Here is a 25,769-nt window from a genome sequence, read left to right on the forward strand (position 1 = left end):
TGGGAAAAGTTAGAAAACAAAGCTTTTGAGCAAGTTTTTAATCTGAATTTGGGTTAATCTCTGAACCAATTATCATGTTATTCAGCTGACGTTGCTGTGTACAGTGGGGACAAGAGCAGACACAGTTATTGTCTGGCAAATGAAGTTGCTAATGAAAAACCACTGTAATAATTCTTCCTGTGCATTCAACTCTGAGTTGTTTTCCAGAGAACTGTCTGGTTTCCTCATGTATAATTGTTTTGCAAGTGCCTTGACTTGGTTGTGAGATTGCATTAGTCAAATTTAAAGACTCCATTAGATGTCAATGAACTGAAAACATTGTGACCGCATGGTTATTGACCCAGGTGCAAATAGCCAATGCCCAATTGAAAGACTCAGTTCTGACAAATGGGCTAAAATAATGAAAATATGCTGGAAAATGCTTGAGTGCTTCACTGACTAATTGAACAAAGTTGCAATTTGTTTATGATCCTATGATTTTTCACAGCCAAGGGTGAGTAACAAATTTGTCCTGTTTATTGTTTCAGAGTTAACTGATGACACTTCCTGAGCTGAAAGGTATTTGGATTTCTTCCTTTGGGACAATTTAAGCTAAATGCTGCATTTCCTGTGCACAGTTAGTGTTGTTTTTGGTTGTTTTTAGTTTTTAATTTTTTTTTCAGTGTGACTGTTTGAAGAACGAGACATTTAAGTTCTACTTTGAAGCAATATATGCCTTTCTGCATAAATGCTGTCACTAATATGTGAGGAACCTAACTTTAGAGAAACATGAAGGGTAGTGCTTTCAAAGCCAATTTTAATTGCTTTTTTCTCTTCACCCCTCCACTCCCCTTTATGTTAAATGAAGATCTGATCTGAATAAAGAGGTGATTTGAAATAGATTTCAAATCAAAAAGGGCTTTGGATCAGGTCCTAATGTTACTCCTTTCTTTACAGGATGTGTCCCTTTGTTAGCATTTTTCAAGTATTACTTATTTAAATCTGGATTTTGAGTTCCTCAAAGATTTTTGTTTCTCAAAAATCCAGCAACTGCATTGTAACTGGCTAGAGGAAGATGCTATTTAATTTGAGTGCAGTTTGAGTTATTCTCTACTACTAGGCTGTATTTTGCACACACATGGGTAGATGGGATGATCTATTGTCTTCTATTTTCTCTGATTTCTGTTATCTTGATTTTAAATGCAGACATCAGCAACAGCATTTTGCAAGATGTTCTAAGTCATCCATGTTAAATTCAGATTCTGAGGAGGGTTACTTTAATAATCTAATACATCATGTTAATCTGCTATACTAATCTGTTTAAGTAAGCTAACGAATGATGCCTATGGAACACAACAGTATTTGATATGTTGAGCTTTAGAAAAAATAGGAAAAAAATGTTTCCTTTCAGATATGTGGGACAGGCGTAATTTTATTGGAAAAGTAACATTATTCCAGAACATTTATCTCTAGAAAATCTTTGCAAATGGAATTCTTATTTGAGTCTATCAATCATTAGGGTTTTCCACTTTTCCTGTTACTTAAAACTGTATCAGCATTCAGACTTAAAAAAAGGTTACCGTTACAATTATAAATTACAAAATTGATAAAAATTTGGTAAAATGAAATAAGGACAATTGATCTATGCTATCTAAATGTTTAATATGCTTAAAATGAGAGGTTGTGAGCGTTTTATACAGATGTATAATTGTACAAGTGTTAAAGAGTGGAAGAAGGTGTAGTAACTATGCCTTGGCATACATTGCATTAAACAAAGATGTGGATGAGACTACATTGGTTGTGAAAGGGCTTATTTTGGGGATGACTTCTGCAGCATTTTCCCCTGGGTGCATTTTGGATGCCAGGCTTTATCGGCGATTGATGGAGAGACGGGAAGACTGATTTGGTGATCAGAATTCAATTTTACTCAGGTTTTCCAAGAACTTATATACCATTTCAGAAAGGTTAATAATTTCTACTACAATAATTAGGTTAAAAAGATCATACAAGCAACTTATGCATTTTACAACACCTTTCTTGTGGGGAGTTGATTGAATCTCTCCTCTTCCCGTAAACAGGTTTAATCCCATCTTCTCATAATCTCAAAGTTCTGTTTGTCCCTGCCATGGCATCCCAGTCATCAGGATAGCTATGCTAATCAAATCTGTTTTACTCTCTGTCTTGCGTATTCCCACAAGGCTTCCCTGGCAGATACTTACTCACAAAAGCGCATCTTTAAAAAAAGGTATTAACTTTGTCTTATTTCTCTTGATGTATGATATCTGCTCAGTATATCAGTGTGACTATAGGAATAAAACTGTCCAGCGGAGCAGCTCTGGTAGCCGAGAGCTGTGGGAGCGCAGCTTTTGGTGATGATGCAGATGTTGATGTGGCCCTGGGGCTCTCACTGTTCTCCCTTCTTGAGCCCCAATTGTTCCCTGTCATGGTCCTCCCAGCCATTGCCAGCTGGGACAGGACAAGCCAGGGGCAGGCAGGTCCTGCTGCTCCCTTGTAACTGAGGCAGGATCTGTCCTGTTAATGTCTCAGCCTGTAACCTACCCTCACTGAGGCCATAGTTCACATCAGCAGAGCCATCCCTGGGGACAGGGCTGCTTGCCAGGACCTGCCAAGCCCCACAGGGCAGCCTCTGCTCAGGGCAGGAGGCACTGAAACCTCAGAGGCCTTGTGCTCAGGGGTGGGTTGGGCACTCTCTGAGGTGCTTTTCTGCTCTTATAGTTTCACTGAGTCCATGACAACTGCCCTGTTATAACTTGTGCTGTAATCAGTGCAACTGTCCTGGGATCATGAGGGCAAAGGGGGAGTTTAACATGATGTTGTTTCATGTTCACAGACAAATGTATGCTGACAGTCTTCTCCCCATCCCCACACCCCATCTCTTTTCAGGACTTTTGATTGAAGGAAATAATCAACATGTCTGACCCAGTAGTTCTACGTAGCATCAAGAGATTGGGAGAAGATAATTATGCTTTTGACTCGGATGGCAAATGTAAGAAGCTTATTTCAGTCACCTCCTTATGTTATAAAGCATGTAAAATAGGTGGTGGGTGGCCTAAGCAAAGCAGTAGTCTATAGAATACAAAGCAAATAGTCTATGGAATAAATGGTGTTATATGGTACCTGCTGTCATAAGTATGCTGCCCCAAAAATTTTTCTGTAAAAAATATAATCCCTACTCATGGGCAATCTTTACAGCTAAGCTAACAAGTTCAAGGTATCTACATAGGTTTTACACTCAGTGCTTTGTTGCACAAGTAAAAGGTTTCTATTGAAGAAAAAAAAGTAAAAAGTTCTGTCTTCCATAGTTACTTTGAGCAAACACTCGTATTTGTAGTCATACATATATTAGGGAGAATTCTTATGAGCTAATTCTAAGATCTTAGCTAATGCTAAGATCTGCATTCCCTCTTCTTATCAGAGCTTGTCCTTTTTCCATTTTTCCTTTGCAATATGCATTTTTTAATTTGGCAGTCCAAATACAGAAAGAGTTGAGAAACATGAAGAGAAACTGGTAAATATTTTGAGTTCTCTTTGTAAGACCTGAGAAAAGCCAAAAAAAAGAGAGGATCTTAAATATTTATGCAGATCATAAAGTACAAAGGAAAGCAAAACAGCAGCCCATAATGGAAGCCAAATTGCAATACACGTTAAGGGGAAATGGCCAACTTCTGGGAAAGAAAACTGTTCATCTCTTCCAGACACTTACTTTGAACTCCCAGGTTGCTCTAAGTTGTGAAGGCAAGAGCGAAGAGCTACCACTCCTCCTTTCAGGGAGCATGCACAGAGTGAGCATTAGCTTAGTATCCTTAAGGAGGCAGTGTCCAAGACAACTAGTTGAATATCAGCAAGCAGTTGGCAATGAAGATGACTTTTGGCAAATGTCCTGAATAATGTTCTTAGTGCAAACCAAATCCTGGATACATATATTAGTGGAAATAAGATGTTTATAACTCAGGAATGATCAGGACCCCGTGGAGTTGCAGAGTTGGTGTTTCACATGTCTACAGAAGGTTATGTACTTTAACCATAATCATTAACTAGACTGTGCATTTATTTTCCCTCACAGGTAACAGCTTCAAGAAATCAGAGTAAGTAACGTACATGATTGGAACAATCAATATTTCTAGGAATATTCAGAGAAATTAATGTCATTGGATCAAATCGATAGGATATTTCTTTTTTTAAAAAAAGCTGTTCCCTAGTGGTTGAACTGCCTTATTTGATACAACTGAAACAGGTAGACCAAAGCTGTCCTAGAAACTTTTAAAAACATAAATTCCAGCAATATTATATTCCCTCTGAAAATGTTTTTGATATTCTAATTTATCTTTCGTCAGGGTTTTTAGTTTGAGAAATCATTTTTTTCAGGAATTTCAATCAAACTTGATTCATTTCTCTTATAACTTAACTGTGAGATTTTAAAGCAAAAGGAATTATCTCAGATATTAAGATTTAAATGTAGAATTTGGGATAGTTAAAAATTGGGATGATTTAGAGAATTTGACTTTAAACTAAATCAGAGATCTAACTGGAATTAAGAGCCTCCTCCTTCCTAGACCTTTGGACAACTCTGTAGCAGGCTGGACAGTATGCTATAATTTGAGCCAGCTCTTTCTGACAGAGTGTACCCAGTCTGGGAGCTACCTCTAGAACAGGGAAACCAGAGAATTAATTTTTCCTATTGTCAGGTTCCCCATCTAAGAGAGCACCAGCCCAGTATTAGAAGTCTCCCACATCTTTCCACCTTGAAACCCAAGTTCTGTTGGACTTTCACATGTAACATACATGTGATCTGTATGTAGCTGAAGAAAAGCTTGCTTTAGGCTTTCAAGAATCTGGTTTCTGAAAACAGTCTATGGTAAATATAGCTTGAATAATTGGCTTCATTAAAAACCAAACCAAAAAAGCACACCACAAATAAAATATCCCTACTCATTCATCACCGAATGCACACAGCTGATGACGATTCCTTGCTATCGGAACAGGAAATTTCTCTGTCTTAAAGGAAGGATTAACCAACAATTTGGGCAGCAGGTTTTTCTTTAGCTGACCTCAAAGGACCCACAATCTGTCATGTAACAACAATCCACGTTATAGGAAGAGTGTTGAGGAGCTGCTTATGGAACAAAGTATCAGCCTTTAGAGAATTTTAACCCAACCTCCATTCTAGTCCCTGTCTAAAATTTCAAAGAGCCATCAAATCACGGGTTCCAAAGAAATCTGAAAGAAACAGCTTGTCTCTTAAAATCCTGAGCAAAATGTCCCAAATAAAATGTAATTTCAGAGAAGTAACCGAGAGAATAGAAGTAATAATGTAAAATATTATCCTTTTTGCCAGAAATTTCTATGCATATGAAGAACCTTTTATAGAGAAGAAAACTGAAAAGTAAGTTAAGTTCAATTCTTTATACTTTGCATATAAGACAAAATAAGTACTAAATTGCAAGTTTATAACTTTATTTTTCTGTTGTTGAAGGTCATCAAAGAAGAAAGAAGACACTGTTCGTGTTGGCTTCTTTCAGCTGGTAATGAAAGCAATGTCTACAAACATTTGATGTGTATTGTGTTGCAGAATAAATCACAATAAGCAGTACGGTTGTTTCGGGGTATAGCTGTGACTAAGCTGAACTTCTAAGGATTAAATCTTTTGGCCTGAAATCCTACCAATAAAATTCAGTGGGAATTCAATAGAACCCCTTGTCATCTTGTCAGTTTGGTGTCAAAATTGTCTATTAAAAACATACTTAAGCTACAGGTGCATATGTGGAAGTGAGGTAAGATGCATAGCAGGGATCTAGGTGACCTTGGTTCATCCTTATTTCTGCCAAAATTTTGCTGTGTGATATTTGGCAGTTAATTTAGCTCCCTCAGAATTGCTCCATGGGTTTTAGAAGATTTGGTTGCACTGGAAACTTGTGGATGCACAATACCATATGGTATGAGTTTCATCTAGCCTTTGATGTAATTCCATTGGGTTCATCTAAAGTTTAAAATAAATGTAGTCAAGAGGTATCCAACCCAGCAGCATGCAGCTAAGAGGTCTTACTACGTCTGTTCTGCACATAGTCCAGGCAGTTAGTCTGTAATGTGTCCAAACTAGTATGGTCCCGACTGTAGTAATGGGCTAGTGCAGTAACATCCCTTGCAATGTACCTGGCTAAGTCTGTCCCCACAGAGCAAGCAAAGTGGTTTGAATACTGTGGCTTCTTTTGCAAAGATATTTAATTCCTAAAATGCAGTTGGTAAACACAGTATGTTTGCATCAGTTATCACATATTTGTGCATTTTCTGTGTGCATTTTTTTAACCAAGGGAATTCCTAGGCTTCTTACGAGCAAGGTTTGTAAAACAGTGGTAGAGTTACAGTTTTCTTCTGATTTTTTTTTTTGTTTTCTTCTTTTTTGTAGAAGGACCTTTTTATTTATTTCTCTTTTGTGTTAACTAGTTTTCCCTCTATATATGTCTTTGTCCTAATGTCCCTTTCCATATATGCTGTAAATTCCCATCCTTTCTTTTCTAAGACACGTTATAGCACCTACAGAACCTGGACAGGTTCTTCAGCAGGCTATGATTCCTCTTGGCACTCCTATTTTAAAATGTATAGCATTTGATACTGATATTCTATATGGACAGTTTAATACATATATTTGCACCTGACTTCACCCTGAGAATCAGACTTCATGCAATCAGGACAAAGGCAACTTAAATCACTGTATCTTTGTTGAGCTACCTGTGTAAAAACTTTTTCCTCTCAGATTAAGATCCAATCCACAACTGCCTGGATCAGCCAAGGCATTTTAGAATTTTAACTATGAGAACTGGCTCTGGGATGTTTAGCTGATTTTCTACCACAGCACCTCGGACTTGAGAAATTGGATAACTCTGTTCAGAGGCTCTATATGATGCCCTAAGGCTTTTTCTTCCCTCCACTCTGTCTCTGTCCCCACCAGAAATCTGCAAAGCAGACTATATATACGAAATATAGTTACTATTCTTAATCTCTTACCTAGTTTCTGAAATGATGATAATGTGGAATGATATTGAGCTATTAATGTCATATGATGATAGATTCATTCACATGTTAAAAGGAAGCTTGTAATAATTTATGAGGCTGTAATCACAGATGTAATTAGATTAGATTGGACAGAGGAACTTTTCTTCTTTCTATATTGAAGATAATTCTGGAATTTAAAGAGAATTTTTTTTTTATCTGATCCACCTTTTTAATGATTATTAACCAGTTTGAAGACTGCCTCTCAGCAGAGACCATATTTTTTTTCTTCCCTCTTTAGTTTCGATTTTCTTCATCTATGGAGATTTTCATGATGGTTGCTGGTAGTTTGTGTGCTATTGTTCATGGAGTAGCCCAGCCAGCTGTGTTGCTTGTGTTTGGTGCAATGGCAGACACATTTATCGAATATGACATTGAAATGCAAGAGCTTAAAGACCCAAACAAGACATGTATAAATAACACCATAGCGTGGATTAATGGTACTATTCATCAGAATGAAAAGAATGCCACAGTAAGCTGTGGGTAAGTAATGGATATATTTGTTTCTTTCCAATTGTTATCATAGCTTGTCAGCGAATGTATTGCTATTGAAGGTTCTATTCAGCCTCTAAACCTTATATGTTCTGTTCATAAGGTAGAAAAGAGGCATGGTTCTTGTCACGTAGTCCAGTTTCTGAGCTGGCGGTATTATCTGGAGGAATAGAGACAGCTTGGATCTTGGTCTTTCAGTTAAAGTTGTCAGCAAGGATATTCTTTGATTATGATTATTTGATAACAGATATATATGTTACATATCTGAGTTCATTAATCTATTTTCTCCGATTACACTCTAGACAGTAATGACTTCTGGTCATTCTGGTCAGGTCTTAGTTACCTGAAGATGCCCGCTGACTTCTGATTAAGTTAGCTAAACTTTTGTCCCTGAGAGAAATGAACATTTCTAGAATGCAATTCATCTTAGCTTATGGGGGATGTCTGAGGCAGATCAAAAGAGCTGCCCCATAAGACTGCCTGTTTCTTTCCATTAAATATAATAAATGGAGTCCAGATAATTCATTCAGATACAGATATCTATTAAGGCCAAATTGGAACCTGTAACCTTTCCTAAGAATTGTTTCTTGGTGCATCATTACAAGAGTTTTCTAATCTCTGAGTGACATTTCATTACATACTTAATTGGAATTAGAAGTTACTTGTCTCTGAAATTCAGAGCACATGAGAAGCTATTTACATTCTTACATGTAGGTGACTGGGGCCAAATTATTTTGCCTCCAGGCTGTCCAAGCCAGCCTTCAGAGACAGGCTGGCAGATAGAATATAGGATTTACTACTGACCTCTGTACCTCTGAAGCAGCAACTACACACCAGCCAGGACACACTCATAGAACCATAGAATAGTTTGTGCTAGAAGGGACTCCAAGGATCATCTAGTTTCAATCCCCTTGCTATGGACAGGGACACTAGATCAGGTTGCTCAGAGCCTCATTCAAACTGGCCTTGAACAGTACCATGGATGAAGAATCCACAACTTCTCTGGGTTACCTGTTTAAGCATCTTAGCATCCTCCCAGTGAAGAATTTTTTCTAACCTAAAGTTGCTCTTTTATAGTTTAAAGCCATTTCCCCTCCATGCCCTTGTAAAACATCTCTCTCCTGCTTTCCTGTAGACTCCCTTAGTGTACTGGAATGTGCTCTAATCTCTCCCCGCAGCTTTTTCTTCTCCAGGTGAACAAGCCCAACTCTCTCAGCCTGCTCCAGCCCTCTCATGATCTTCATGGCCTTCCTTTGGACCTGCTCCAGAAGGTCCATGTCCTCCTTATGTTGGGGCCCCCAGAGCTGGATGCAGCTCTCCAGGTGTCACCAGAGCAGAGTAGAGAGGCAAAGTCCCCTCCCTCCATCTGCTGGACATAGTGCTCTGGATGCAGCCCAGGACATGGTTGGCTTTCTAGGTTGAGAGCACACATTGCTAAGTCATGTTAAACTTTGCCCAAAAACATCCCCCAGTCGTCTCCTCAGGGCTGCTCACAATCCCTTCTTCACCCCATCTGCATTTGTGCTTGGGATTGCTGTGACTCAGGTGCACGACTTGGCCTTGTTAAATTTCATGAAGTTCACACACTCCCACCTCTCAAGCCTGTCAAAGTCTCTCTGGATGGCATCCCTTCTCTCCAGCGTGTTAACTGCACCACACAGCTTGGTGTCATCAGCAGACCTGCTAAGGGTGCACTCAAGCCCACTGTCCACGTCATTGACAAAGATGTGAAACAGCACTGCTCCCAATACCAACCCTTGAGAAACATCATCTGTCACTGGTCTCCACTAGACATTGAGCCTTGACTGCAACTCCTTGAGTGCAACCAGTCAATTCCTTATCCGCTGAGAGGTCCATCCACCATGTCTCTCCAGTTTAGAGACAAGGATCTCATGAAGGATGGTATCAAATGCTTTGCACAAATCCATTTAGATGATGTCAGTCACTCTTCCCTCATCCATCAATGCTGTAACCCTGTCATAGAAGGCCACCAGATTTGTCCAGCATGAGTTGCCCTTAGTGAAGTCACATTGGCTGTCACCAGTCACCTTCTTATTTATCATGTGCCTTGGCACAGTTTCTAGGAGGATCTGCTCCACGCTCTTAATTATCATGTAAAATTGTAGTGGATATCTGTGTCAGGCACCTGAGTTGTTTCCATGAATGTTTTTTGTCAGAGATCAAGTCAGGTGCATAGTGTTCCCTTTTGGCTTAAAATTTCAGGGTAAAAAGGTTTGGGTAAATTACATAGAATTTGCTGGTCTGCAGGATGTTTTCAAACAATTTATCTAAAGACATAACCTATAACAACCCATGTCGCAATTGTAGACCACAATGACACAAAGACTCCAACTACAGAAGGCTGAGAAGGTGACTCCTTTATTCTCCGGAAGTGTTTCCCTTTTTACACAACCAATTTGATTGGTGATAAGAAAACAAACCTCTTCAATCACATAGGTCAAACCGGAGGGACATTCAAAAGAAGTCCCTCCTAGAGAAAGAATGTAAGCATTCTTACTGTTACCAAAACATGTCTCTCGTTTACAGAAAATTCCCTGGGAAAGGAATTTCAGAAACCAAAACATATCAGGCAGGAACCAAGGCTACAAACCTATTTCAAAGTAGATTAAGTGCAAAAGCAGCAATTCAGTGCCCTTCATTGATACTAGGAGTAATTTAGCACTCCTACTTGTGTAACAGAACAAATTATCATTTCAGATTAGCAAATTTATAGTACAAAGTAATATTTGATTTGACTTTAGCAGCCATCACTTCTCCCTATAAAATGCACTTGAAATCTGAATGTTATTAGTTGCTATAATGGCACAAAGCAAGCACATTCAACATCTAATAAAAACTTGTTGGGCAGCTCTTCTCTGAAACACCCTCTCACCTGTGCTGTTTTGGAGCAGGCAGTCAGGGGGCGTTTCCTGGAGACTTCAGAGGTGCTCCAGGATGGTGGAGCTCTCTTTGGTACCTCCCAACCCCTGTGCAACAGGCAGAACAAGGAAAACAGCCACTAGTAGTAGCCTCAGTATTAGGACACAATGCCTCTGCTAGCAAAACAAGCTGGCTTCCACCTGGTCTAATCTAACTTGAGGAAACATGAGATTAGAAATCTGTGAGAATCTTATGACAGTATTACTAAGTTCTTTTTTTCTTTTTTTTTTCTTTTTCAGGCTGCTGGACATTGAAAAGGAAATGACCAAGTTTGCAGGATACTATGCAGGAATTGGTTGTGCCATACTTGTATTAGGATACCTCCAAGTCAGTATTTTGTTTTCTATTTTGAATTTAAAGTTTAAATCACTAAATAACTAAGTTTATAACTATATTGATTTTAACTGCTTAGCAACTTCTTTGAGCAGAACAGTTGCTTTCAGTTCTCATTCTACCGCTGCAATATGTTAGCTCTGGAAATATGAGAGCTCCTTGGATTTGTGCATGCATACTTTTGTAAAAGGATGAATTTTACCCACACCACAAGCAATACTTGCTCAAGTGTGGCTACTATGGAATCCACATGCCCTCCAAAAATAACAGCTGAAGGGCATGCAGATTCCCAGTAGGCATCTCAACTGTGTTGAGCCATGTTTCTGTTACAGAGATATTACAGAGCAATACTAGCGTAAAAATAATGTTCGAGAAGAATTGTACCCTACATATTCTGTAGTAATTGTTCAGTCTTTATGGCTGAAGTGAGTCAAAAGCTTGGATGAGTCCTGCATAGTCTGCTGAAGGGTCCACGGCTTTTGAAGCTTTTTATAATCCCAAAAATCACTTGTCAATTTCCTCCCTGAAAACTATCCAAAAGTTTTGCTGAGGTAGGATGGCTGCCATCCCTGTATTACTTACAGTTGTAGATGGAAAAAATTTTGTCCATATGGCATTCATGTAACAGCATAAGTAATTTAACTTGCCTCTCCTCCCATCCTATCAGAACTGAGACAAATCCTTGATCCAGAGGCTATATAAAATTGTTGTGTTATTTAAAGATCAAAACAGCTATCAGGTCTATGTAGTCAGAATGTATTTTTACCTGAAGAGTAATTTCATCAATAGCCTTTCCCATTCTAGCCAAATTGGCTTTTCTGATTTGTTGGGAGCAGAAAGACTTTTTACTGCAACTATCAGCTGTTTTGTGCTTCTCCCAGATCTGCTTTTGGGTTATGTCTGCAGCTCGTCAGATACAGAAAATCAGGAAAGCTTATTTCAGGAAAATAATGCGAATGGATATAGGCTGGTTTGACTGTACATCTGTAGGAGAACTGAACACGCGAATTTCTGAGTAAGTAGTCTAAGAAACCCATATGCTACAGAAAACATTTTGCAATTCCTTCTAAACACTGCAGAAGGCCAATAATCAGGCAAAGACAAACACCTTTCAGTAGAAATACAGCTATGTTCATGGGAGCAGCAACCAGACTGATTAGTTCCCCCATCTTTGAACTAAGTACCATAACTTTGAACCACAATTATTTCCCTTTCATTCCTTGTCTGACAGCAAATGTGTGTGTGTGTGGGTTGGATAGTTTTGGGGTGAGATTTTTTTCCCAGTTTGTTTTCTCCTCTCTTCTCCTTTTGTGCCCAATCCTTTCAGAGTGATCTGTGATTTGGCCGCCAGTGCACACTCCCTGAATCAGCTGGGGTATGGTAGTAAGAGCCAGCCAGTGAATGAGTCTGCTGCCAGAACATTTTCTGGGAAAGGACAGTACCTTCTCTGCAGTATTCATGCCTAAAAGCCTTCTACATTGCAAAGGCATCAGGTTTTCTCACTGTACTCCAGGGTCTATGTATGGATTGATGGTGAAAGAATAGGGATGAGGATGGGCCCTCTCCAGTGAAAAGCAACAAACTCAAATGTGGCCATAACCTGCAACGCAAACAAAATCTATGCTCCCCACTCCTCTGTTGATTTTTGTTGCTGTTGTTATTATTTTCCAGTGATGTTAACAAAATTAATGAGGCTATTGCTGATCAAGTAGCAATCTTCATCCAGCGCATAACCACCTTTGTGTGTGGATTCCTACTAGGATTTATCAGTGGCTGGAAATTGACCTTGGTTATCATTGCAGTCAGCCCTCTGCTTGGGGTTGGAGCAGCTCTCTATGGCTTGGTAAGTGAATTGTGAAAGGTTCATGTTGAGCAATAACGATCAGGAAAGATCAGGCCAGAAAGCTGTGAGGATTGGTGAAGTTGATTACACCCCTTTAAAGTCAGGAGAGGCAGATTATGGTCCCAGTAGCTCTGAGGGAGGGGGGAGGGATGGAGGGAGGGGTGAGGTAGAGAGGAGGTGGGCTTTGCTCTCACTTTGTTTCTTCTGATTCCCAGAATAATAAATCCTACTTCTAAGAGGGGAGTGTAAGACTACCTTCTTGTAGGTCCTGTGGATGGGTATTAATGCTGAGATCAGAAGCTGGCCTTTACCTTCTCTATTACCACACACCTGCTTTAGATGTGTAGACAAGATACAGGACTTGATTTTTCTCTGTAAATTAGTTACTTTTATGGGCAATAAGTTTCAGAGATATAAAATGGTTGAAAACAACTACTCAAACTTACCGCAAACTGTCCCTACTCCCAGAAGTTGCTGTGCCTTCTCCCAGTTGTTCCTGTTCTGCTTCTCCATCACTTCCTATAAACTTCCTTTCACTGTACAGAGGAAGGACAGTGAAAAGGGAAACTGCAGGATCCTCTGCCTCTCACCTCCTCTCCCACACTCAGCAGAGCTGGGTAATTCCTACTCATCCTCTTCGTTCTTGTTGGGTTCAGCCCTCTGGCAATCTCATTTCTTTTACATCAGGAACAGCTTGCTATCATTTTGCCATCTAATGTCTAATGTAACTGTGACTAATTTCTTGTCTTCCAGCTCTCCTTTAGCACCTTGTGCTGGCTGCAAGTAGCTGACATGAATAATGACTCATGTGAAGTGGGAGAGCAGAAGCTTGGCAGGGAATGAAATAAAACCCAAAATGTTTTTCCTTCATTTGTGATTTCTTTCTGACCTTATTCCCCTTTATGTTTGTAATTTTCTCCCTTTCCATTCTTATTTCTCTGTACCCATCTCTTTCCAGTCACATACGTACTGTTAAGTTTTTCCTCATTATGAGCCTTTCCAGCCCAAGTCTTTGTTTTACACCATGAAGAAAATAGACCTGAGGTCAATCAGGCCTGGTTTCTGGTCTTCAAAAGGGACTAATAGACGCATGGGGTAGGGTATTTGGAAAGAGAAAGCAAAGAATTGACACATTACACTTCCTAATGATGTCTCATTTCCAAGTCAATGTGTTATCTCTGTGTAGAATTGTAAATTACTACATTTTCTTCCATTAATTTGAGCATTTCTTTGAGTCTAGGTAAGCTTTTGGCATCCAGTGAGCTCTTGGTTGCTGTGTAGGGACCTGTTTGCTATCAGCCCATGAAACAAAGCCCAGTGGTGGGCAACATCTGCTTTCATCCTCCCCCAGAACTACAGTTACCTCTTCTTCCTTAAGTTGGGATCTGCCATGGCGGTTAAAGGGCTGCTCTTGGCACTTAAACCCCCACTTCCTCCCACTGTGCAGAAACCCTCAGTCTGCAATCTGCTTCAGCCTAGTTAGAGCAGAGAAAGGGAGGGAAGAAGGCAGGGAAAGCAGGAGCTGCTCTTTCTAGCTACTTGGAGCAGAGAGCTGTTGCAAAACACAGGCTACAAGGGTGTATGCCCTGGCACTAGAAGTGTGCAGCACGCCTAATAAAAGCCTGCTTGGAGTGCAGGAGGTGACCCAGTGCAGAGCAGCCAGCACAGAGTGATAGCCAGCATTGCTTATCACTGTCCTTTTCTGTACCTGCAGTTCAGGTGTAACCAGCACTGCTTATGCTTTTGTAGGCTGTGGCAAAACTAACAGGCCGAGAATTGAAGGCTTATGCAAAAGCTGGAGCTGTGGCTGACGAAGTGCTCTCATCCATCAGAACAGTGGCTGCTTTTGGTGGGGAGAAGAAAGAAGTTGAAAGGTTTGTTTGAACAAACTCTAAGGTCACTGATTTCTTTTTCCTGAAGCAATGTAATGCTGTAATGCACAACAGATACATAGCGATTAATCTCTATATTCTACAACTATGACTATCTATTAGCTTTGAAACTTATATGCATGTATGTTCCAGATATTTAGGTTTCAAGTAATGTATTCAGAACTAGTTTTATAATTCGGTCTATCAGTGAAATAAAGCATCAGCAATACTATATTCAATTCATGCTTACTTGTAGGAACATTCTGTTAATTTCTTCCCTAAATGCTGTCTGATTTGTCACTTTTGCAGTACATCTGAGAACTTTGAGTACTTTCAAGCTAAGTAGGAGAATTAATTTTGTCAGGACATGTTTTCTTCTGAAAATTTCTCTTAAATTCTATGAAAACATAACATGGCTGTAGGATGTGCTCTGGAGTGTTGGCCAAATTCTCAAATCCTGTGTTAATCTGATAAAACTCCAAACCCCATGATGAGGTATCTGCAGTGAGTGTGGCTTTTCTTGTGCTTATTACACTAGAACATACAAGTATTTCATGACCTGGGAGCACTGCTGGTTTCAGCAGTGATCTCTCACTTCAGAGGGAATTCTGTATCGACCCCATGTGTGGACATTCTGCTGAGTCATCACAGATGCCTCATTTGGTCTTGGCTCATTCTGAAATTTCTGTCAAATTGATTTAATTCCCTCTTATTTTTCTCTCTTTCTACAGATATGATAAGAACTTGGTGTTTGCTCAGCACTGGGGAATTAGAAAAGGAATAATAATGGGATTATTCACTGGTTATATGTGGTTTATAATTTTTCTAAGTTATGCATTAGCCTTTTGGTATGGCTCTAAACTTGTCCTTGAAGAAGATGAATATTCACCTGGCACTCTTCTGCAGGTACTCATTTTTGCTTGATGAAATTTTTCTGGAGTGTTCTTTAAAATAATAATTCTGGACCACATATCTGTTCTGGTATCTGGTGGCTCATTGGTAACAAACATTATGTATGTCTTTTAAAGATCTTTGCTCACTATATGCATGACACAATTGGATAAGATACAAAAAAATTCCATGTTTATTTTAAATATTTTGAGTATTACCTATGGTGATCAGAATAATGCTTTCATTTGACAGCCCACTAAACAATTATCAGAGGCCTGAAACTAGCTTTTCCATTTTGTGGGTCAGCCTCGGGCTTCTGGGATGTTGGTTTCTCTGAGGAATTTTATGATGAAAAACACTGTGGTAGACACCTAACCAAAGCCTTGTCATACCTAATCTCTCATGAACACTTTGTGTTCCTTTGAGAAATCATTTCCTGTTGTTTTATTTTTACAAAGGCCATGTAAACATGTATGCAGATAAAACCACACCTGGCTGTGGCTCCTGCAACGTGTACAAAAACTACACTAACCGGCATGGCACTCAAGCATTCACTTCTGCACAGTAGGTGCTTTAGACACTGCTGGCCTCAATGCAACAAAGCCAACATCTAGAAGTATTATGGTTAGTTGCTTAAGCCAGGACTGCCCAAATGGCAGACTCCAGTCCAAACCCAGAACAACTTTTCCTGAACCTTAGTAAGTTCTAGGTATCCTGATGAGACATCTACTTGTGTTCCTTCTCTGCCTGTTGCACACCATGAGTGTTCCAAAACACCTGCAGCATGCAGTGCAAAGCCTCCTCATAAATGGAACTCGGCAAATTACCCTGAGAACATTTTAAACCTGAGTCATCCTGTTCAAGGAGGAAATCACTTGCACTGGCTCTCGGTACCCATTGTTGATGTGAAGTAGTGCTGTGAAAAACAAAGTGAGCAATTTCCTTGCCTTGCTCAACTATAGTCCAGTGCTTCCAAATGACAAATGGCAAACAGTGGGGAGCTACCCTGTAGCTGAAAAACTGTAGCTGTCAATGGAGACAGTCTCCCTTATGCTCCCCTTCATCACAGCTTCCAGTCATCTTTCCTCTACTTCATATTTTCTACCATACACTCCTAGTTTGGCAGGGGACAGGAGGGGGGATTTCTAGATACAAAACATTGAAATATGCTTTTCTTGCTCTCTCAAAAAGTAATGCACCAGCCACACTGCATTGACATGTTCTACGTATTGCCTTCCCTTCCCCTTCTGCCAGGTGTACAGAACATGCTCCTTCATGTTCATTATGGACTCTGACAGGCATAGAACCCCCTTGCTTTGGGACTCATTCCCACGAGAAAATGTGTTAGTAGTAAAGCTGAGTGTAAACATATGGCATGATCTCTAGATCCCAGCATAGACATTTGCAGTGCACAGTATGTGTTCAGTAGATTCCTCCACTTTAGCTATAGGGATATTCCCTGTAAACATCATTATACTGCAAAGGAGAATTGAATCCTATGTACTGCTACTTCTTTCTCAACCGTTGTGTTTCTTTATACACTTCGCCCCATTTATCCTGAGTTCTGTTTGAAGCACTGAGCATCTGTTTTTGAGAATCTGTTGAGCATTGTATCCAAAAGCTCAGCTGGGTCCTTGATTGCTTCTTAGGAGAACTTTCAGGCCAAGCTGGAGCAAATAGTTACATACCAGACATAAGATTCCATGTGTCCTCATGTGCAGGGTGATTGTTCAAACTAGCAGCCACAACAAAGCAACAAAATGGACCAAAAGCCTACACCAAAAACATCCAACCCTTGTAACCTGTTCTGCCAAAACACCTCTGTTACTGAAAAACGAAGGAAAAGCAAAACCGAGTAAATTCTATGAAAAAAACCTGTTAAAAAGTGTTCAAAAGCACACCCCAGTATGGTAGCACTGAGAATAATAAGCTATACTTACAATACAATGCAGCTTGCTCCTTGTTGTAGAAACAGACAATGAAATAATTTGTATCTATGTGGTATACAAGTGCTAAATAAACCACTACCTTCTTTATGTTCACCATCTTCCACTTCTTTGAAGCCCCTGCCAGAATCTGCAGTCTTAGTTCCTGTCTATGTTTAAGAACCTTCATAAAAACTTTCCACAGAAATGAAGCATTGGAAGCTCTTAAGAAATTTTGAACAAACGCTTTTGGTATTTTAGTTGATATGCTACAGCATCGCTTGCTTCTGATCGCAAGGCCACACACCAAGGCTGAATTGCTGGACTCAAGGTCCTCTGATATTCAAGAAAGTATCCAGCTGTATCCAGCTGCCTTTATTGTCTCAGTCTTCCCAGGAAGAGCAGATGTGGCTGCTCATTTTTTCTCATGTTATCCTAGGCTTAGGCAAAAAGGGGATCCTGGGGCTTTCAGAAGAGGGTCATTAGTGAGTAAATCTTCATTTTGGTTCTTAAAAAAGGACTTAAAGCCATGAGCCCATTGGGTATGTGCTACCTGTAGAAACTGTCCATACACACTGACAGAACAATTTCACCTCAAAAAGTGGCTTATCCACTGTTGGTAGCAACCCTTACAGTTCATTTCTCTGTGAGACAGAGAAAGAATATTCTTTAGAGCTGGTACCTTCTTCAAAAGTAAGTTTTGTGAGTATTGGATGACACAGAAACTACAATATACAAAGGTTGCAATACAGTGTTTTAAGCTTCTTTCTATTTTTTCTCACTTGTAAAAGGCATCCCTGAAATAATCTACTTCCCACCAGTGTTCTGTTCCAGGTCTTGTTTCAAGGAAAAGGCACCCAGTCAAACTGAGATGGCTTAAAAATACAGCAGTGGCATCTCCGTAAACACCTAGATGCATAGTTTTTTTGGCCAAGACAAACATAAGTTGATTTACTTCAGCCTCAAGCAGAGCTGTGAAAGACAATGAAAACACCTTCTGAAATGTATCTGTTTGCTTTCTAGTTGGCTAATAATGCTCATATGGTGAATCACTGCAGTTCAGCATATGCATGAGAAATCATTAAGCTAGAATACTTTGGTTTGCCTGTCTAAGCTATAAGCTATAATAAAAATGTGATGTCATAATTTGTTAACTTCTTTTTCCACTTCTTCAGGTTTTCTTTGGTGTTTTAGTAGGAGCGTTAAATCTTGGCCAGGCCTCTCCCTGTCTGGAAGCCTTTGCCACTGGTCGTGGAGCTGCAACAAACATTTTTGAGACAATAGATAAAGTAAGTAATGTATTTCTAAGCTGTGTGACTTTGTAGTGCAAAAATAATTAAATAAGCCCCAAGTGATACTAGTTTAATCTACAGTGTAAATGAGGAAAAACTGAGGCTGAATAAAGAAAAACTGACTGTGCAATAGAAAAGTCTAGTGGGATACACATGGGCTCAAAGAACACATTGAACAGATTTCTTAAGTGGCCTCGTTCAGAGCTCTGAAGCTTTACCTCAGCTGCTGCTGTTCCTTGTTCCCATTTCTCCTTACAGGCAATTGCTTATTAGTGCTGGCCCATGGAAGCTGTACTGGCAGGCAGTAACAGTCACTCTGAAACCAAACTTGCAGCAACCATGCCATAGTTCCCAGCCTCCAGATGGTATCAAAAGGTGTGGCTCCATTGGCATTAGTGGTGAAGATGGCCTCTGTCACCTGTCCCAGACCTACCCTGAGCAAAAATGGGACCAAATGAGCACAGGCACTGGTCATGCAGCTGCCATAAATGTTAATCATAATATTATCTAAACAGATACTTGAAATAAGGTTATATGAGAGAGCCTGAGATGCTACTGAAATTTATTGATCCCTTTCTTGAGGATTCCTTTCTACAGCTTTATAAATTTAGTGGTTGGAAAAGTACTGTTGATTCCCTAAAGCATGTATTATCTCTGATCACTGACAAGCTTTATTGTGCTGAAAGCTGTGTAAACACATTAAAATGCTGCTTGTCTTCTACAGAGCACATAAGGCTACGGTAATACAGAGTTTTTAGTAACCCTTCAAACTTCTGTAACAATGATAAAGCATATACACTTCATAAGCTAAAGCTCTAAAATTAACTGAAAACAGAGATGAATTAGGGACTTGTTTTTCTGAGGAAAATTTAAAATTGTAAAGAGTTGCAACAGTGAGGATTGATCACAATATTCAAGATAAGGCTGAGTCATATAACCTTAGGGTAAAAAAAGCAAACCAACATCAGATTTCAACTGTCTAGAGAAAGGATGACAAAATTAGATCCATCTGCTTGCCACATTTGTAGATTTGTGATTAGACAATACAAGCACAGCTCTGCCCTGGCACTTAACCTGGTCATGTTGGGGTTCCTATTTGCAGGATCAGTGAAACTTCTTCATAGATTAGTATCTGAAATTAATTAAGTTATAATCCTAAATAGGAACCAATCTTGTAGCTGTTCTTAACATCTTACAACATACACATTCATCATTTTAACTTGCCTTTTATTCCGTTAGGCTGTATAGAAAACCATGCACATTTCAGTTATCAAATACTCATTGCTATAGTTTTAATTTACTGTCTGTAATCCATGCTTCAGAAATCTATCCTTAGAAAATTTTATTTCTTTGTGATTCCTCAAATTTCTCTTAGTTCTCTGCTTATGTCTAGCAGTCTGCAATACCCAAGACCTGGTCAAAAGTATGCAAGACCCAAAGCACTTAGGAAAACTTCAGTATTTCAGCTCTCACGACAGCACAAGGATGGATGTTTTAATTGCCAAGTGGTGAGGCCTGAAGATTTTCAGCAACAAATTGGTTGTTCAGTGCTGTGAGAGAATGTTTTTGAGTGAGGTAGTGCCAGTTTATCCCTGAAGCGCTGGCTATTTTAGCTTAGTCAAAATGCCTCAGTCAGTCAGCGACTCAGTTCCAGCAAAAACCACCTGAGTGGCTGGCTGTGGTATTTGCAGGTAGCCTTCAATGAGAAGAGGGTGTATCCTTCTTGTCTGTGCTACCCACCAGTGACAATACCCCCATCACTCTGGCCTTCAATTCTATGTCCCTTGCCTGCTATCCCTGGGGCAGAGCCTGAAGCTGGCTCCATGCAGCCAAGCGCTGTTCAAAGAGAAGTACCATGGCTTTGTATGGTATTGGGAGTATTTATCTACTGCAGCACTGTTGACTGTTTAACAGCAAATAAATAACCAAATAAATTTCATCCTAGAAACCCACCATTGACTGCATGTCAGAAGATGGCTACAAGCTGGATAAAGTACGAGGTGAAATTGAATTTCATAACGTAACATTCAATTATCCATCCAGACCAGACGTAAAGGTAATTATTCATCACCCATCCTGTGAACACTATTATTGTAAACAAGAAAAATATCCTGGTTTTGCCACCAATTTCTAGATTTTCAGTAGAGATTGTTTTCCAGAAGCCCAGACTCTTTGTTTAAAAGCAGACTAAAAGGTTCTTTCATTAAAGTGTTCTTCTGCTTGCTGTTTGGCTTATTTACCATTCTGACATATCCATTGCCACATCCACATATCCCTTGCTACTGAACATAAACTCCTGGTAATTTCAGGCAAATTCATCTGCTTACAGCTTCTCTCACAATCAACGCCCTTGTATCAATGTGTACGAGATAGAACACAAAATAATAAACTGAACGGTGCAAGGAGATTTTATAAAACTCTTCAATTACCCTGGGGATGTACCATGTGACCCATTAGAATGCTAGGAAAGGGACAGGAGTGTAGGCTGTATATCCCACTATTTCTCCATGCCTGTGTTTGAATTGACAAATTCTCCTTGGAAAAGCATATTATTGGACAAGCATATTAGTGCTATTACTTCTAAAGACGGAAGCACATGTATCAGATTTTTCTACAGAATTTCACAGTTACATTCTTAATATTTATGCTTTAACATGCTTTCACAATACACACACAGTGTTCTTTAAAGGGAATATAATTTACTAAGTTCTCTAGTGTCATTAACTTGACTAGTTCTTAATGATCAACAACAGGAACAATGAAAGATCAAAATCTGCCTTCCTGTTGTAGAAGTGAGTGCTCTGCATCTACAAAGTCTTCAAACAATGTAAAAATATGTGGTTCGCTTTATCCTCTTTCTTCATAATACTTTTCTGAATTTTGTGAAATTGCTTTGAATCTTTAAGGTAGAGAATATACTTACTTGGTTGTATGACTGTGGGAGAATTAAAATAGATTCTGTTTCTTTTTTTTTTTTTTTTTGCTACCCAGATTTTGGATAACCTTAATATGGTGATTAAAGCAGGAGAGACAACAGCTTTTGTTGGAGCTAGTGGAGCTGGAAAAAGTACAACAATACAGCTCATCCAGCGTTTCTATGACCCCACTGATGGCATGGTGAGTGTCCTAGCCTAGAATGTGCTTCTCTGGCCCCAGAAACTGAAAGAATGGCATGGTTTCTTCTCCAAGTTGGGAAGGAAGACTACTAACTTCCTTTTAATTTCTTTCTTCTTTTTTTTTTCCAATTATTTTTTAAATGAGTGAAATATCTTCCCGCATATTTCTTTTATAAGATTGTGCTTAATAGTCTTATAAAAACAATTATGTGAAAGAGCAAACTGTTAGAAGAAAATAAAAAATTCAGTGCTGAATCTGTGCAAAAACTACACCTATAGAAATGATAATTCAGGAGTGACAAATGTTTTCTGGAAAACACAGTATTGAACATTTAAACATTAACCCATAATATCACTTAAGTATATGCAATTACCACTTAGTAATGGCTTGGCTAAGAATATGTATTATATGTATTCAAAATCTCATTCCACAATCACATACGTGTTGATCTGTATTTGAATATATAAAAAACAAAGAAACAAATTACTGTAAATAACATAATCATAACTGTCATGGTTACTTTTCACCTGGTTTTATTTCTGATGCCAAGCAGAAATGGGAAATGAAATCAAAGAGCACAACTCCAAGAGCCAATACTACTGCCACTGCTTTGCCACCTTCTATATCTGAAAGCTGATTTTTATGCTGATCATGGAAACACAGCATCACAGGCCCTTCACTTCCACTGTGTCTTTCTTTTTCTCTGAAGTGGAGTGGATAATGTCCCTGATTTTTCCCTAATTTTGTGTCCATGGTGTAATTATAGATTACCCTGGATGGCCATGACATTCGTTCCCTGAATATCCAGTGGCTGCGCTCACAGATTGGCATAGTTGAACAAGAGCCAGTGCTCTTTGCCACCACGATTGCAGAGAACATTCGCTACGGGCGGGACGAGGCTACCATGGAAGACATAATCCAAGCAGCCAAACAGGCCAATGCTTACAATTTCATCATGGACCTACCACAGGTATGCTCTGCCTTGGAAAGTGTTTGGCAGAATTTGGTAAGAAAAAAGAATCTTTTTGTACTTTTGTCCCTCCTAGCCAGCAACAATTTGGGTTCAAATGGAAAGGCAGAAGATTAATACAGATGGAGGCAACAACCTTTCCTTTGACTACATTTATTTAGGTCTTATTACATGTATGCCAGCAAGTTACAAAAAGCAAGCACCCCTCACCCCCACCCCAAAATACAACCCCCAGTAGAATTAGCTCCTCAGGAATCATTTACACAACATTCAATATCATGGTAATAATCATAGCATGATTAAAAATTTCATATTTTTCATGCTTTGGAGATCTGTTTCTGTTCAGGCCAAAAGCAATGCAGAGCTCAGCTTCTCACTAGCCAGCATTTGTTACTTCACCTGTCTGCACTGATGCTCACAACCTCACCTCCTTGTAAGTCGGCTGAAGGTTCCTTCTCCAGTTTCTTTCCTAATGATGACAGGACTTCAATCATTCCTCCTTACAAAGCCCGAATTGGATAGTATTAAGCTCTCTACTTTTCTAGAATGTTATTTTGCCAAGTAGCTTCTGAAAATGACATATTACAACAGTGAATGTTATTGACATGATTCAAGTACCATTAACTAATATTACTACATTGTCTTTATCCTCCATCTAAACATTTCCAGGAAAGTATTCACTGAAAGGCTGTTTAAAGGCCCCTATTTATTTCATGGAAATGGAGGAATAAAAACGATTTAGCTCTAAGTGAATATAATTATCCTGTTTCTCAACATGCCCAGCTTTATTGTTTATTTAATTCTCTACCTGAAACCAATGCCACCAGAGTATGGTATCCATGAATCACAGACACAGTGTTCATGGGTCACAGGTTATCAGCAGATAAGGCCAGCTCTGGGAAAAGTTTGCTTGCGAGTCATCTGATGGAGAGTGGGTGGGTGATTCCTCTCCATTTCAGCTTTTGCCTAGATAGCTGTTTTGAGCTGAACCAGAACATCTCACCTTTTTAACCGGTGCATACTTTTGGCATGGCGTTGAAAACCTGGTTCAGGCAAAATGATCTTGTACATTATGAAGAAAGTTATTTCACCTGTTGCTCTTTGAATCTGCTGCACTAACGTTTTTGATTAAAGTCTACTTTGAGGACAAATCTGAGACATTTTACCAATATGTTCACCAGAAGTTCAACAGGGTTTTTTCTTACCTGTTTAATTTTCACTTTTTTCCTTCACACAGCAATTTGACACTCATGTTGGAGAGGGTGGAAGCCAGATGAGTGGAGGTCAAAAACAGAGGATAGCTATTGCTCGAGCTTTGGTGCGAAACCCCAAAATCCTGCTCCTGGATATGGCTACGTCAGCACTGGATAATGAAAGTGAAGCAATTGTCCAAGAAGCACTTCATAAGGTTTGCTATAGTATAGCAAAAATCAGACATGAAAGGACAGAAATTATTTATAATGCACTCTTCACAGGGTGTTACTGAATTACAACAAATCAGTGAGAAGCGTTTCTTAGGCACTGTTTCACAAGTACAAGTAGAACCTCAGTATTATGGACTGAGAATAATTTTTTCTTACATTGGGACATCAACAGAAACCTATAGCTCCCTTTGCCCAGAAACAGATGCTTCTCTGTGGGCTGTGAATGGAGCTAAAGTCAAAGTGAGCGGAACCCACTAGAAGGATTACTCCAGTTAATTTGATGAGCCTTTATACTGCACAGCTCATTGCCACCATTTCAGTGTGCTGTGCTGGGAGTGGGGCTGTTGTTGTCTCCTCCAGGCTCGCCTCGGCCGCACCGCCATCTCCATCGCTCACCGCCTGTCAGCCCTCAAAGCCGCTGATGTCATCGTCGGGTTTGAGCACGGCAGGGCTGTAGAGAGAGGAACTCATGAGGAACTGTTGCAGAGGAAAGGGGTTTATTTCATGTTGGTGACCTTACAAAGCAAAGGAGACACAGCACCTAACAGAGAAGAAACAGAAAGTAAGCATTTTGTTTTCTTTTATAAAATCATGTAAAATACCAAAGAATGCAGATTTTATTTTTTTTTTCTTTTAATAAGGGCTAGTAGCTGCTCTTTCTTCTTCTATTTTTATGGCTGAATTTTATCATTCATAGAAGTAATACATTGATAGCCCTGGTCACAGTGGTTTTGTTGCATATGCACTGAAAGACCTTCCTAATATAAGTCTGCCCTGAAACATTAGTTCTGACCTGCAATATCCATCATTTTATAGCTCCACTGAGTGCCAAAAGTCCAGTTCTGCTGCATTTGGAACTCAGGCACATTACAGACTATGCTGAAATCATCCTATTTGTTTTGCTAGAGGCAGATTTGAATCAAAGCTTCTGGAAATTAAGGTCTAATAGAATGATCTGTGGTATTTTTGTGAAGCACACATTGGATATGATTATCTTTAAATAAGAGAGCAATTGCAGAGTTAAAACAGGTATAAAGCCTTTAGCAGTCACATCCAAAGTGAGATGGTCCTTGGGCTAATACTCAGTTAACTTCCTCGTGTCAAATACAAATATAAAACTTGTGAAGCATTTATCTTGAGTAGCAAGGTTATCTTACACCCCTTGCCTTCCACAAAGCATTCCATTTATAACTTGGAGACTATGCATTTTTTTGCAGAGCTACAGTGTACTTAGGTTGTATTCAATTTTAGCACTAACTGCAGAGCTCTATATACTGTATTTTGCAGCAGCAGAGAATAATCTGGTTGAGCCAAATCTTGAGAATGTCCAGTCATTCAGCAGGGGAAGCTATCAGGCCAGTTTGCGGTGAGTCTTAAAAATGGTAAAACTAAATGTTTCCAGACTATTCTCAATGTTTCTACTTCATCCTACTATTCCAAAATCCCAATAGTGCTAATAAATCACTTTTCTGTGTGCTGTGTAAAAGAGGGTTGAAAGGGATGCAAGCATTTTACTGAGATAGAGTTCTCTTGAAAAGAAATAGCTTGAGTAATAATGTTACTGATTGAAGTCCATGGATAAATAGCAAGGCTCTTAATTTTGGCCCTTTCTATCCGTTGTACC

At 39.4% G+C, this 25,769-nt stretch overlaps 1 protein-coding gene across 1 annotated transcript in view; it reads left to right on the forward strand.

Annotated features, from left to right (window-relative positions):
- ABCB11 (ATP binding cassette subfamily B member 11) overlaps window positions 1-25,769 on the forward strand; it is a 55,240-nt gene that overhangs the window by 12,158 nt on the left and 17,313 nt on the right. Inside the window, exons 2-20 of the mRNA XM_066190008.1 lie at window positions 528-558; window positions 2,178-2,224; window positions 2,884-2,986; window positions 4,064-4,085; window positions 5,336-5,383; window positions 5,474-5,522; window positions 7,289-7,530; window positions 10,719-10,806; window positions 11,694-11,827; window positions 12,484-12,655; window positions 14,405-14,529; window positions 15,258-15,432; window positions 18,518-18,631; window positions 20,580-20,690; window positions 21,626-21,751; window positions 22,518-22,721; window positions 23,959-24,129; window positions 24,506-24,707; window positions 25,433-25,511. Of these exons, the coding sequence (XP_066046105.1) occupies window positions 2,911-2,986; window positions 4,064-4,085; window positions 5,336-5,383; window positions 5,474-5,522; window positions 7,289-7,530; window positions 10,719-10,806; window positions 11,694-11,827; window positions 12,484-12,655; window positions 14,405-14,529; window positions 15,258-15,432; window positions 18,518-18,631; window positions 20,580-20,690; window positions 21,626-21,751; window positions 22,518-22,721; window positions 23,959-24,129; window positions 24,506-24,707; window positions 25,433-25,511 (2,138 nt within the window). The 5' untranslated portion in view covers window positions 528-558; window positions 2,178-2,224; window positions 2,884-2,910. The remainder of the gene's footprint in view (window positions 1-527; window positions 559-2,177; window positions 2,225-2,883; window positions 2,987-4,063; window positions 4,086-5,335; window positions 5,384-5,473; window positions 5,523-7,288; window positions 7,531-10,718; window positions 10,807-11,693; window positions 11,828-12,483; window positions 12,656-14,404; window positions 14,530-15,257; window positions 15,433-18,517; window positions 18,632-20,579; window positions 20,691-21,625; window positions 21,752-22,517; window positions 22,722-23,958; window positions 24,130-24,505; window positions 24,708-25,432; window positions 25,512-25,769) is intronic.

This window comes from Chamaea fasciata, unplaced genomic scaffold (assembly GCF_029207755.1).
Source record: "Chamaea fasciata isolate MVZ Bird 193981 ecotype frontalis unplaced genomic scaffold, bChaFas1.0.hap1 SCAF_8, whole genome shotgun sequence".
Taxonomy (NCBI): Eukaryota; Metazoa; Chordata; class Aves; order Passeriformes; family Sylviidae; genus Chamaea; species Chamaea fasciata.